The 15,465-nt window shown below is 34.6% G+C and overlaps 1 protein-coding gene across 1 annotated transcript in view; it reads right to left on the minus strand.

The window, feature by feature from the left end:
- Positions 1-11,062, minus strand: part of ctbs (chitobiase, di-N-acetyl-) — a 27,302-nt gene extending 16,240 nt beyond the window's left edge. Inside the window, exons 1-6 of the mRNA XM_031307209.2 lie at positions 10,861-11,062; positions 8,590-8,728; positions 8,205-8,413; positions 7,947-8,118; positions 7,747-7,844; positions 6,491-6,652 (exon numbers count right to left, since the gene is read on the minus strand). Coding sequence (XP_031163069.1) covers positions 6,491-6,652; positions 7,747-7,844; positions 7,947-8,118; positions 8,205-8,413; positions 8,590-8,728; positions 10,861-10,971 — 891 coding nt within the window. The 5' untranslated portion in view covers positions 10,972-11,062. The remainder of the gene's footprint in view (positions 1-6,490; positions 6,653-7,746; positions 7,845-7,946; positions 8,119-8,204; positions 8,414-8,589; positions 8,729-10,860) is intronic.
- Between the last annotated feature and the right edge of the window lie 4,403 nt (positions 11,063-15,465).

Here is a 15,465-nt window from a genome sequence, read left to right on the forward strand (position 1 = left end):
AGTATGTCGAAAAAAGTCATAAGTCATATGATATGTCGACAAATTTGAAAAAAGTCATAGTATAGTATGTCGAAAAAAGTCATAGTATAGTATGTCGAAAAAAGTCATAAGTCATATGATATGTCGACAAATTTGAAAAAAGTCATAGTATAGTATATCGAAAATTTTGAAAAAAAAGTCATAGTATAGCACGTCGAAAATTTTGAAAAACATTCATAGTATGTCGAAAAAAAGTCATAGTATAGTATGTTGAAAAAAGTCATAGTATAGTATGTCGAAAAAAGTCATAGTATAGTATGTCGAAAAAAGTCAGTATAGTATGTCGAAAGTTTTGAAACAAAGTCATAGTATAGTATGTCGAAAAAAGTCATAGTATAGTACGTCAAAAATTTTGAAAAACATTCATAGTATAGTACGTCGAAATAAAGTCATAGTATAGTATGTCGAAAAAAGTCATAGTATAGTATGTCGAAAAAAGTCATACGATATGTCGACAAATTTGAAAAAGTCATAGTATAGTATGTCGAAAAAAAGTCATAGTATAGTATGTCAAAAATTTTGAAGAAAAAGTCATACTATAGTATGTCGAAAGAAGTCATAGTATAGTGTGTGGAAAAAAAGTCATAGTATAGAATGTCGAAAAAAGTAATAGTATAGTATGTTGAAAACAGTCATAGTATAGAATGTCAAAAAAAGTCATAGTATAGTATGTCGAAAATTGTGAAAAAAATTCATAGTATAGTAGGTTGAAAAAAAGCTCATAGTATAGTATGTCGAAAAAAGTCATACGATATGTCGACAAATTTGAAAAAGTCATAGTATAGTATGTCGAAAAAAAGTCATAGTATAGTACGTCAAAAATTTTGAAAAACATTCATAGTATAGTATGTCGAAATAAAGTCATAGTATAGTATGTCGAAAAAAGTCATAGTATAGTATGTCGAAAAAAGTCATACGATATGTCGACAAATTTGAAAAAGTCATAGTATAGTATGTCGAAAAAAAGTCATAGTATAGTATGTCGAAAAAAAGTCAGTATAGTATGTCGAAAGTTTTGAAACAAAGTCATAGTATAGTATGTCGAAAATTTTGAAAAAAGTCACAGTATAGTATGTCGAAAAAAGGTCATAGTATAGTATGTCGGAAAAAGTCATAGTATAGTATGTCGGAAAAAGTCATAAGTCATATGATAGGTCGACAAATTTGAAAAAAGTCATAGTATAGTATATCGAAAATTGTGAAAAAAATTCATAGTATAGTAGGTTGAAAAAAAGCTCATAGTATAGTATGTCGAAAGTTTTGAACAAAGAAGTTATAGTATAGTATGTTGAAAAAAAGTCATAGTATAGTATTTCGAAAAAAAGTCATAGTATAGTACATCAAAAATTTTGAAAAACATTCATAGTATAGTATGTCGAAATAAAGTCATAGTATAGTATGTCGAAAAAAGTCATAGTATAGTATGTCGAAAAAAGTCATAGTATAGTATGTCGAAAAAAGTCAGTATAGTATGTCGAAAGTTTTGAAACAAAGTCATAGTACTGTATGTCGAAAAGTTTGAAAAAAAAGTCATAGTATAGTATGTCGAAAAAAAGTCATAGTATATTATTTCGAAATAAAGTCAGTCTAGTATGTCAAAAAAAGTCATAGTCTAGTATGTTGAAAATTTCAGTATAGTATTTCGAAAATTGTCATAGTATAGTATGTTGAAAATTTTGAAAAAAAAGTCAGTGTAGTATGTCGAAAAAAGTCATAAGTCATATGATATGTCGACAAATTTGAAAAAAGTCATAGTATAGTATATCGAAAATTTTGAAAAAAAAGTCATAGTATAGTACGTCGAAAATTTTGAAAAAAAAGTCATAGTATAGTATGTTGAAAATTTCAGTATAGTATTTCGAAAATTTTGAAAAAAGTCACAGTATAGTATGTCAAAAAAAGTCATGGTATAGTATGTCGAAAAAAAGTCATAGTATAGTATGTCGAAAAAAGTTAGTATAGTATGTGAAAAGTTTTGAAACAAAGTCATAGTATAGTATATCGAAAATTTTGAAAAAAGTCAGTGTAGTATGTCAAAAAAAGTCATGTCATATGATATGTCGACAAATTTGAAAAAAGTCATAGTATAGTATGTCGAAAAAAAGTCATAGTATAGTACGTCGAAAATTTTGAAAAAAAAGTCATAGTATAGTATGTCGAAAATTTCAGTATAGTATTTCGAAAATTTTGAAAAAAGTCACAGTATAGTATGTCAAAAAAAGTCATGGTATAGTATGTCGAAAAAAGTCAGTATAGTATGTCAAAAGTTTTGAAACAAAGTCATAGTATAGTATGTTGAAAATTTTGAAAAGTCATAGTATAGTATGTCGAAAATTTTGAAAAAAAAGTCATAGTGTAGTATGTCGAAAAAAGTCATAGTATAGTATGTCGAAAAAAAGTCATAGTATAGTATGTCGAAAAAAGTCCGTATAGTATGTCAAAAGTTTTGAAACAAAGTCATAGTATAGTATGTCGAAAATTTTGAAAAAAAGTCATAGTATAGTATGTCGAAAATTTCGAAAAAGTCACAGTATAGTATGTCGAAAAAAGGTCATAGTATACTATGTCGAAAATTTTGAAAAAAAAGTCATAGTATAGTATGTCGAAAAAAGTCAGTCTAGTATGTCAAAAAAAGTCATAGTCTAGTATGTTGAAAATTTTGAAAAAAAGTCATTGTATAGTATGTCAAAAATTTTGAAGAAAAAGTCATACTATAGTATGTCGAAAGAAGTCATAGTATAGTGTGTCGAAAAAAAGTCATAGTATAGAATGTCGAAAAAAAGTCATAGTATGTCAAAACATTTTTTTAAAGACAATAGTATGTCGAAAATTTTGAAAAAAAAAGTCATAGTATAGCATGTCGAAAAAAGTCATAGTATAGTATGTCTAAAGTTTTTGAAAAAAAAGTCATAGTATAGTATGTCGAAAAAAGTCATAAGTCATATATGTCGACAAATTTGAAAAAAGTCATATTCAAATCGTCGAAAATTTTGAAAAAAAAGTCATAATATAGTATGTAGAAAAGTTTGAAAAAAAATCATAGTATAGTATGTCGAAAAAAAGTCATAGTATAGTATGTCGAAAAAAGTCATAGTATAGTATGTCGAAAAAAGTCAGTATAGTATGTCGAAAATTTTGAAAAAAGTCACAGTATAGTATTTCGAAAAAAGGTCATAGTATAGTGTGTCGAAAAAAGTCATAGTATAGTATGTCGAAAAAAAGTCATAGTATAGTATAGTATGTCGAAAATTTTGAAAAAAAGTCATAGTATAGTATATCGAAAGTTTTGAAAAAGAAGTCGTAGTATAGTATGTCGAAAATTTTGAAAAAAAAGTCATAATATAGTATGTAGAAAATTTTGAAAAAAATTCATAGTATAGTATGTCGAAAAAAAAGTCATAGTATAGTATGTCGAAAAAAGTCATAGTATAGTATGTCGAAAATTTTGAAAAAAGTCACAGTATAGTATGTCGAAAAAAGGTCATAGTCTAGTATGTCAAAAAAAGTCAGTCTAGTATGTCGAAAATTTTGAAAAAAAGTCATAGTATGTCGAAAAAAGTCATAGTATAGTATGTCGAAAAAAGTCATAAGTTATATATGTCGACAAATTTGAAAAAAGTCATAGTATAGTATGTCGAAGATCTTGAAAAAAAAGTCATAGTATAGCATGTCGAAAAAAAGTCATAGTATAGTATAGTATGTCGAAAATTTTGAAAAAAAGTCAGTATAGTATGTCGAAAGTTTTGAAAAAGAAGTCGTAGTATAGTATTTCGAAAATTTTGAAAAAAAGTCATAGTATAGTATGTCGAAAGTTTTGAAAAAGAAGTCGTAGTATAGTATGTCGAAAATTTTGAAAAAAAATTATAATATAGTATGTAGAAAATTTTGAAAAAAATTCATAGTATAGTATGTCGAAAAAAGTCATAGTATAGTATGTCGAAAATTTTGAAAAAAGTCACAGTATAGTATGTCGAAAAAAGGTCATAGTATAGTATGTCAAAAAAAGTCATAGTATGTCGAAAATTTTGAAAAAAAGTCATAGTATGTCGAAAATTTTGAACAAAAGTCATAGTATAGTATGTCGAAAAAAAAGTCATAGTATAGTTATGTCGAAAATTTTGAAAAAAAATTCATAGTATAGCATGTTGAATAAATGTCATAGTATAGTACGTCGAAAAATGTCACGGTATAGTTTGTTGAAAAAAAGTCATAGTATAGAATGTCGAAAGAAGTCATTGTATAGTGTGTCGAAAAAAAGTCATAGTATAGAATGTCGAAAGAAGTCATAGTATAGTATGTTGAAAAAAGTCATGTCATATATGTCGACAAATTTGAAAAAAGTCATAGTATAGTATGTCGAAAATCTTGAAAAAAAAGTCATAGTATAGCATGTCGAAAAAAAGTCATAGTATAGTATGTCGAAAATTTTGAAAAAAAGTCATAGTATAGTATGTCGAAAGTTTTGAAAAAGAAGTCGTAGTATAGTATTTCGAAAATTTTGAAAAAAAGTCATAGTATAGTATGTCGAAAGTTTTGAAAAAGAAGTCGTAGTATAGTATATAGTACGTCGAAAAATGTCATGGTATAGTTTGTTGAAAAAAAGTCATAGTATAGAATGTCGAAAGAAGTCATTGTATAGTGTGTCGAAAAAAAGTCATAGTATAGAATGTCGAAAGAAGTCATAGTATAGTATGTTGAAAAAAGTCATAGTATAGAATGTCGAAAAAAGTCATAAAAAAGTCATAGTATAGTATGTCGACAAATGTCATAGTATGTCCAAAAGAATTCATGGCACAGGAAAGCAGCATGGTGGCCCAATGGTTAGCACTGTTGCTTCACAGCAAGAAGGTACAGGGTTCAAATCCACGTATGTTGAATATTTTGAAAAAAAAGTCTGTATAGTAGGTTGAAAAAAGTCATAGTATAGTATGTCGAAAATGTTGAAAAAAAAAGTTATAGTATAGTATGTCGAAAGAAGTCATAGTATAGTGTGTCGAAAAAAAGTCATAAAAAAGTCATAGTATAGTACGTCGACAAATGTGAAAAAATGTCATAGTATGTCAAAAATAATTCATGGTATAGGAAAGCAGCACGGTGGCCCAATGGTTAGCTCTGTTGCCTCACAGCAAGAAGGTACAGGGTTTGAATCCACAAAGTATATTATGTCACAAAAACGTCATACTATGTTGAAAATTTTGAAAAAAATGTCATAGTATAGTATGTCAAAAAATGTCATGGTATAGTATGTCGAATATTTTGAAAAAAAGTCAGTATAGTAGTCATAGTATAGGATGTTGAAAAATGTTATAAAAAAGTCATGATACGATATGTCGAAAATTTTGAAAAAAAGTCATGTCAATGGTTAACACTGTTGACTCACAGCAAGAAGGTACAGGGTTTGAATCCACAAAGTACAGTTATGTCGAAAAAAGTCATAGTATAGTATGTCATAAAAATGTATAGTATGTCACAAAGAAGTCATGAAAAAGTCATAGTATGTCTAAAGTTTTGAAAAATAAGTCATAGTATAGTATGTCGAAAATTTTGATAAAAAGTCATAGTATGTCAAAAAGTCATAGTATAGTATGTCAAAAAAGTCATAATATTGTAAGTCATAAAAAAGTCATAATAGTATGTCACAAAATGTTATGAGAAAATCATATGTAGTGTTTCATAAAAAAAGTCATGAAAAAGTCATAGTATAGTATGCCATGAAAAAGTCACAAAAGTATTTCATAAAAAAGTCATGAAAAAAAGTCATAGTATAGGCTAGCATGTCAAAAAAAGTCATAGCATAGTAAGTCACAAAAGACTATGAAAAAAAGTCATGGTACAGTATGTCACAAAAAAGTCATGAAAAAAGTCATAGTATAGTATGTCATCAAAAAGTCACAGTATAGTATATCAAAAAAGTCATAGTATAGTATTTAAAAAAAAGTCATAGTATAGTATGTCATAAACAGTCATGAAAGAAAATGGCGTTAAAGACAAATCATTTTTAAGGGCCTTAATTGTCTAAATTGTCTGTGCTAAATTGATTGATCAACTTTTAATACTCATGAATAGATAGACAACAAAATGGGAAGTGATGACACAGTTCACATCTCGGTGTAATGTGAGAAGACTTCAAAAGCCAACAAGAAGGCATTCAGCAGGAATGTTTTATGGCTTTTTCGAAGGGATGATTTGTTTTGTTTGGGAACTGACACTGTGGTAGCTTGGGTGGATGCCGGGACTCTGGATAAACTTTGCCTGAAATGCCTGCCTGATTTGTCAAGTCTTAATTTATTAGGACTAGAAGAGGTGAAGTCAGTCAAGCTCAAACTTGGCAAGAGACAAATAATCCATGAAATAGGCGCCCACTTTGCTAACCAATAAAACATCTAACCCAAACACAGTTAGCAAATTAAAGCAAAATCAAGACTTAAACAATATAATAAAGATAACATACCTTGTAATTGAAGTAAGGAGCTTGCTGCTTGTCGTCCCAGAGCCTGCCGGACAATGAGCTATTGACCTGCTTCATGATCCACTTGTATGTTTTCTGTGTTCCAGCTGCATCACTGCAGGGGGCTCCACGGAAAGGAACTTCGATTATAAAACATACTCCCTCCTGTAATGGGAAAAGATCTTTACATTACATTACATTTCAGACTTAACAACTTACGATATACTGCCACAATTGTAATGTGTAAATAAATTATAGCAGTAGCATGTTTGCCTTCAACATTTCCCGGGATGTTAAAAAAACAACCTTAAGAAAGATCATGAATCACGGGGAAAAGCTTTTGTATATCATACTGTATTTCATACACAAAGGCAATTTAAAGTGCTTTACATTATGCATTAAACCATAAGGCTGGTGTTATTTTTTTTCGTTATTGACAATAAATCCCATAAAAGTACCAACACACTGCCTTAGTCTGTCTCTCAATACTTTCTGACTTCCCTACCCTGTCTCTAACTCTCAGCCATTTGTTTCTACTAACTAAAGGCATTGACTGGGAACTGTACATTACAAAAACAGTGGTAAATAATGCATCATCTGGAAGTATTTTGTTATTGCTCCAGCGGGTTGTTACAGCAGCAGTATGGTAAATGTGGCATTGACTCAAAATAAACCATTCATGGTAATAAAAGAACATGTCACCCAGTGCAACATTGATGTTTGGCTACACAGGCAATTCTTATTATTAGAATCAATTAATTGTTAGTTTCAGTCTTTTTATGGGATTTGTTGACAATAAGAACAAGACTAGACTCTACAGCTACGTATGCTAGGGGAACTGTGAGGCTGCACAGACATGCTGTGAACTAAATGCTAACTACATCAATGATGCTAACATGCTCACAATGACAATGCCAACATGAGGCTGAAGGGAATGTCATTAGTAGTATTGGACAGATGGAATTTTTGACCAAAAGGTGGTGCTAGATAAAAAGTTAAAAGGATCACCATACTTGTTAATATCATGAAACATGAAAGTTTGTGCCAAATCTCACTGCACTCCATCTAATAGTTAAGATATTTCACGTAAAACCACAAGTCTCAACCTGCTTGTGGCACTTAAGGAAAAGTCTGGGAATCACCAATGTCAGTGTTATTCATTCTCTAAGGACCATGGCTAAAATGATTGATTACCAGGCTTAAAAAACACTCAACAATCAACATTTGGACTGTATATCTTTTAAATCAATATATCTTACCTGGGAAAAGTTGAGGCATGGGTAGTCATAGCCGTACCATGGCACTCCCATCACTAGCTTCTTTGGATCGATCTTCAGACTCAAAAACTGGGCATAACCTTAAGAGAAAGGTAACAGGCATTTCATATAGTGGTGATGAGTATTTCTGCATTGACGAGCTGATTTATTCTCATTCTTTACTAAACAACTGAGCAACAAACCATTCAGTGTTTGAGTGAGTGGGGCATTTGCCATGGCAATACAGTCCCCCATGATCTGGCTCTGTTCATCATAGGACATCACAAACAGCAGGTCGCAGGATTCAGCGATGGTAGCGTAATCATAGCAGCGCTTGTCAATACAATTTGGTGACCAGGCAACGTCAAATGAGACCTTGAGATCGGGATAAGATAAATATAACACTGAGACCAGGTCATTCATTTATTTTCTTGAGAACCTTGTCAAAACATTGTGTTTACCTGGGAACCTGGGATCTCCCTGTGGAAGGTCTCAGTGGTCTCTTTGACCAGGTCTGTCAAAGCATAATACTCTGGCGAGCCTTCGTCTACCGCTTGTTCGATGTCTATGTTGATCCCATCCATAAATTGACTCTTGGCCAAGTTGACCTTCTCTGTTATCCACGCCGTCCTGTTATATTGCTGCACAACGTAGGAGAGGTGAACATCACCTTTTCCCACCAACAAGCAAAAAAGGGAGATGGACATAATTTAGAGGACAGACAGGTGGGAACACACGTACCTAGAGCTGTCCACTTGTGATCCAATCACTCAGATCCATTTTTAAAACCAGGTCAGAATGGGGCCTACAAATCATTTCATTCCATAGTGAAGAAAGTTATCCTACCTTTAAGTACAACTCGTGCTCCTTTTGAGTGAGCGTAACACATGAGCTCAGCATCATATTTTCCAAACGTTGCCACTGTCGTCACCATGCTCCAGTTGTAAGACTTCCATGTCTTTCCACCCACATCAAACACAAACACCTAAAAACACAGAGACCACACAGACATATGACTGTAAGGGTAACTGCTCCTCTTCATACTCTGTTAATGTCCCAATTAATTTCATAAATTTGTTAATTTATTAATAAATCCCCCAAAAAGGAAATATGTAAGAGACAGTTTTTTTCAGTCTAATTTCTCTTTATCCTACTACAATAACTTACATCCTGAAAAGTGTTAGAAACAAAGCAGGACTGAAGAGAGTGACTGCAGTTAGCCATTATTTTCATGATCAGCTCATTTATTGATTATTTTTTAATGAGTCAAATATGTAAAATGTCCATGACAAGTTACCAGAGGCTACCCAAACTGATTTCTTAATGCTATAGCCTGACAATGCCTGACAGTATTACAAGTGAAATGCAAGGGATGCTTGGTACTTGACAGTGGGCTAAAATAATTAGTTGATGGTTGAAAATGGCTTTGATTAATTCTCTGGTGACTGACATCACTGTCATCTTTTTTACTGATGGCATATGAAATCTGAATATGAAACAGAAATAGACTGATTTTACATCTAGCCTAATCACATCCCTTTCACCAGAGTTAGGTCAGTATTGTTCTAATCAATTCATCATTGCCACCCTGTGCCATTATTCTTAGGTTACTACAGACACGAATGCTGACGAAAAGCTGACCCAGCATTTGGAAACAGGGTTCCATGGTGAAAAAAAACCCATGATCAAAATACTATACAATACAATTTACTTTTTTGTTAGAATAGCAGCATAAAGAAGATGTCTGGGCATTTACCCTGTGAAGAAAATTGATTGATGTTTCACTTTACTTATGTGAAAAATAATGTTACAAAACAAACAGCAATACCACATACTTCCTGAAAAAGGATTTTGTTGCTTCAAAGCTCCATGTAAGAGTGCCAGTAAGCCATACCAGTGAGTGACAGTGTGTTTGTCAAATTAAATTGTCTCCTGTGAGAAGGGTCTATTACAAGTATTTGTCAAGTATAACATATTAAAGATGAATGATTGTACAGCTAAAAAAGAGGTCTTTAAATTACCACTATGATATGTGAGAATTAAGGCAACATGAGTCTCAAGTCCAAGAGGCCAAATGTGCCCAAAAAAGGGAACCTTGTCAAATATCACATGATCATAAAACAAACACAGACAAGGCTGCATGGATAAAAAGAGGAACAGCAGACCCAATTTGAAAGTTACAGTAGAAACGTTCAGCAAATTTTACTTATTGCCATGCAGCCCATACATACATATATCCCAGCTAACAATTTATGGTTAACGTTTTTGGTTGCGGGAACGTTCCCTGAAGGTTATGGTTTCTTAACGTTTAGGGGAACGTTAGTTTTTGGTTACATCGAACGTTCATAGTGCTACTGTAGGCCTATCTCCTTTTTCCTGTAACTTTTAAAGTCCTTTGTCATGAAATGGCTTTGGATGTTTTATTTAGTCAGTTCCTACAACAAAAACTAGAGCTCACATTTTTCATTTTTCAATTAGTTTATGTATGCATAGGCTGCGATGAATTCAAGGTCTTGGTGATTTTGTAGGTGAAGATGCCCGTTTAATCCATTGCTCACTATCCAAAGCATAACATGTTATAGACTTCCATTATAAGATCCAATGTTATAAGTCATGGACAATATGTAAGAGGTTTGTGATATAATTGTAAAATAGCACCCTGCAGAAACTCCATTTACAGCTAAATGTTTCATTTATATTTCCTCTTTCAGTCTGCTCTGTAACTATTATAGGAGGTATGGATGTTAGAAATTGGTGGAAGTTTGCAAGTTTGAATTATCCTGTAAAAAATAATTTAAATAGCCATATGCTACATCAAAGTAAACTACTTTAATACTACGTGTTCAGTGGAGTTTTAACGTGAATAGATCCCACATTTTCAGTTCTATTCTTGAAATTCACCTGTCAAGTAAGTATTAGGCTACTTTGCAATAATGACCCTGTTTTCCGTTAACAATGATAATCCCTAACTTGCTGATTACCGGCAGCATTAAAGCGATGAACATGTTGAAATACTTATATCAGTAATATGCTGCAGGTGGAGGTTAAACAACACGTTGGGTGACTTATGTCGCTTTGTCGTCTTTTTAACAAGCTGACGTTTTTAACTAACGTTACCTCAAAGTCTCTCTCCTCGCGGATCTGTTGACAAAGCTCCGGTCTCTCACACGGACACACTGTAGCCCGGCACACCAGGATCGATGACAAAAACAGATGAAACCAGAACATTTCTGAAGCAGAAGGAAGTTTAAACGCAATGAAGTCGGACCATAGACTGTAGAGTCGGACCAGTTAGACTTTGAGCTGTAAACAAATCACGTTAGCCTAATTACTTCTGTACGGAGGCCCACAAGGTACTAACTTCATCCAGGTAGCGTACACCGCGAGGATGTTAATAGTACTCCCACCAAAACGTTGTTTAAAAAAATGCATTTCAATTCTCATTTAAAATTAATATAAACTTGTATAGAGAATTAGAATGCCAGGGACATGGAGTAAATATTGACAGGTTTCAGTGTAGGTTGTCATGTCAGAAGAATGTGAATTGGCAAGTCGTCACAATATTTTTTAACCAAATGATGACTTTTAAATTTGGCCAATATATTGGCCAATGTAATAAATAATCATAGGTAGCTTAGCATTATAAAAGTTTGTTACCTTGTAAATACATTAAGAAAATCCAATATGCTTTTTAGAAAGACATTACCACACACTACAGTCTGTCATATTCAGTGCTACAGCAGTAGTTGAGATGCCTTGTTCAATGATGCATGAACAGGAAGAAGTAAAGAGAGTATTTCCTTTACATTTAATCCCCAGCTATGTGGACACGTTACTGACTGTCAATCTGATTACACATACAGCACTTTGCTACAAAACCATACCACTACATATTGAATATCATTCTCCTTTGCACTAATGTAAGCAAAGCTTCAGAATACTGTTTTTGTTCACCAATCCAGACCATGTAGTAACCCTCATGGCTCAGTGATGTCACCAATGTAGCCCATATGCTTTAAGACACTTAAATATATTGTACTGAACTTAAGGGGAAAGCCCTAATATTACTCTAGAAAACTGGTGAGTACATTTGTGGTAAAAAAAAAGAAAAAGTAATTGATGATAAATACACTGCTCAAACAAGTCCCTTGACTCTCCAGCTGAACCAGAATGCTGCAGCATGTGTACTGACAAGAATTAAGAAAAGAGATTATATTTCTCCTGTATCAGCTTCTCTGCATTGGCTTCCTATAAAATCCAGGATTACATTTAAAATCCTTCTCCTGACCTACAAAGCTCTTAATGCTGGTGCCTACCAGCATATCTTAAAGAGCTCATGGTACCTTATTGTCCCACTAGAGCACTGCGCTCCCAGAATGCAGTTACTTGTGTTACTTGAGTCTCTAAAGCCACGTCCACACGTACTAAAACAATCTTTTTTCCCAGTCTTCCCTGGCATCATTTCAAGAATAGTTGCGTCCAAACGGATCCATTTGTAAATGACTCAACACGCTACTTCATATTCCAGGCCTATAGGTGGCGCTGTTTCTGCTACAGAAATTCACCAAAAACGGAAAAGAGGCGGAGCATGCGCATAAAGCTTGCACGCTGTATACAAACAGACAGTAGAAGAAGAAAGCAAACACAACAAGAAGACGACGAAAATGGCTAGTGCAAGGAAACCAGAATCATTTGTGTGGACTGATAGTGAATTGTTGTTGTTGTTATGAGATGTTGTCGCAGGATAAGAGGTCGAAGGCTAGAGGTCGAGGGGTGTGACGATGACATCATTGATACGCATGTATGCGGCTTCGCCAGAGCCTTTACCTATCAGGCTCCTCTCTTGTGGAACCAGCTCCCAGTCTGGTTTCAGGAGGCAGACACCACGTTTCAACATTTAAGAGTAAACTTAAAACTCTCCTCTTTGATAAAGCTTATAGTTAAGGAGTAAGGAGTTGCAGCGTTCGCCTAGACCAGCAGGGGAGGGTGTATATCTGCAGAGACACAGCACCCCTTCTCTTCTCTGCTTCTCTTCATAGTCGTCAGATTCATCTACCAACCCTTATAGAGCTGGCTCAGGTTTGCCTTAGACCAGCTCTTAGTTATGCTGTTATAGTTTTAGACTGCCGGGGGACTTCCTTTGACACACTGAGCTCCTCTCTCCCCTCTCTTTCCATCTGTGTGCATTCATGTCCCAGTAATGCTTGTTACTAACTTAGCTCCGGGGGGCTTATTCCCCGGAGTCCTTGTTTTCTCTCCTCGCAGTTTTCCTTGGATTGGAGTGGCACCTTAATCATGGTTGGAGCTGCCGCCGTGGCCCTGCTATGCCCTGCTACGCCCTGAACTGATACAACTATTATTTCTAGTCATAGATCTATTATTTTTATAATTGCCACTGTTCATCATACCAACTGCTATAATGATTGTGAATCATATTTCTCTATATCTGTATATCTGTATCAATGTTTCTGTGTCCCAACCAGCACCGGCACATGCCGGCCTACCAAGAGCCTGGGTTTGTCCGAGGTTTCTGCCTAAAAGGAGGTTTTCCTCGCCACTGTTGCACTAAATGCTTGCTCTTGGTGGAATTGTTGGGTCTTTGTAAATTATAGTGTGGTCTAGACCTACTCTATCTGTAAAGTGTCTTGAGATAACTCTTGTTATGATTTGATACTATAAATAAAATTGAACTGAATTAAATAGAAAGAAAGGCTTCTTGATTTTGATGCGTTTTGATTATTTAGAACATTCAGTGAGGATAAAAGTTAAGTAGGCTAAACAAATGTTGGCGAGTTATTTGGAGAGTCAACATTTGAACTGATAAAATTGCAGGTCACAACACAGTGACATTTTATTGAAAGACTGGAACAAAAGACTGGATTAGAAAACATGTTTGGATTTTGGACATTGGGATGTTTTTTTGTCAGGAAAGCCAAAAGTCAGGTTAAGATAACTTATTATGTCATTGGCCGTGGCAATAAGGTCACCGAGGGCTGGACTTCGGTAATTATTTCCTAAAAAAAAACCACTAGTCTGCATCTAAATGAAGTACATACCTCCTACCTAAGCAGCGCGCGTGTGCCTCAGACCTGCTTTTCATTTCGGCGCCCATGTAACAGGTCACACAGCCCGCAGGCACGGCTCGAGCCACGCTGCTCGAGCTACGTTGCTCGAGCCACGTCCTGCCTATTTTCTCAGTGAGGCACGCTGTTCATAGCACAAATAGACAGTAAAAGTGAACTGTCATATTGTTAGCTTCAGCTAGCGAGGGATATTCGGATGTGTTACGTGCAGGAGGAAGGATTACTCATAGTGGTTAAATTGGGCCGGGGCTCTCCGGGGCTCAGCCCCGGCACATAAGCCTGCTCGTTTGTGTCAGGATGTGCCTGCTTGCAGTCAGTTGCCTACTGGAAATATGTCACATAAAATTTAATTAAAGTGATGCTTTTGAAAACATGATATTTCTGACAATAAATGAAAGATTTTTGAAATGGCATGTCTATTTTGTCTCGGCGGAGCTGAGATGAGAACAATCAGAATACGGCAATAGCCCGCGCAGCACTGCCGACAATTCACCACTGCGGGTCAACATAACGCCTTTAGTGTCTACCTGGGTAGGATTAACAGATAAAATGCCTTCTCCTAAAGCTAAAAACCCCGTTCGCAACGGTGGAAGCCCGGTGCTCGGAAGCTCCAACGGCCGCTACGAGTTCATGTCGCTGACCAAGCAGCTGAACTGGTCCTCGCCGTGTGTGTGTGTGTGTGTGTGTGTGTGTGTGTGTGTGTGTGTGTGTGTGTGTGTGTGTGTGGTAGTAGTAAAGAGAGAGAATGGTAGAAGGAAGTTTGTGTGAGGTGGACCTGGTCACCACAGATCCAAATCTTGGTATTCTCAGCTGTTGCTACTGTCATATGCTGTACTGTCTCTTCATGTGGCACATTATGTTTGGCACATTGTATGGGTCACTTCTTATATCATAAGGTAATACAATGTGTAATCAAGTGATGACTGATTAACAGTAATGTAAATGCTAAATGCCGTAATACCTGTTAATACTACAACAATGCAAAGTTTAGGCTCTTAAACTTGCAGTTTTGCACATATCATGTAAGACTCGATTTCTCCATTTCTTTGCACAAAACTCTCCAGAAAGTGCCATTTAATGGTTTATTTTTTATCCTTTTTTCAGAAAGGAGGAGGTTAGTCATTACTTAATTATAAATCTTATTTTTCTTCTTGCCAAATTCCTTATTCATAAATGCAGGTTTAGAAACTCTGAACCTTCCTTTGCTGCATTTAAAAATGAGCTTGGCCATTATTTAGATAATATCAGACCCACTTCCAATGTTAAAGGCATGGAAACTGTGTCATTGTAATCTTCTGTGGTCTCATAATGTTGTATAATGGCAAATGTGAACTATTTATTTTGGCTGGCTTCATTGCTGAGCTATATGTATTTCCCCTGGCAATGGCATAAGCTTTTCAGTTGTATTTGTGCTGATGTTATTGTAATGTTGTGATTTTGCATTAAAGCACACGAAACAACACAAATATGTACAAACACGTGTACTTAACTCAACATGACTGACATACTAACATAGGGCAGAGAACAATGATAGTACCAGTACTACAATATCGACATTATACCAGCAACCTTACATAGCTGACACCCTTTACTATACTGTATTATGTCTTATGTCTATAGCATATAGGCCACATAGCCA

The sequence above is a fragment of the Sander lucioperca genome, chromosome 11, assembly GCF_008315115.2.
Source record: "Sander lucioperca isolate FBNREF2018 chromosome 11, SLUC_FBN_1.2, whole genome shotgun sequence".
In the NCBI taxonomy this organism is placed as follows: Eukaryota; Metazoa; Chordata; class Actinopteri; order Perciformes; family Percidae; genus Sander; species Sander lucioperca.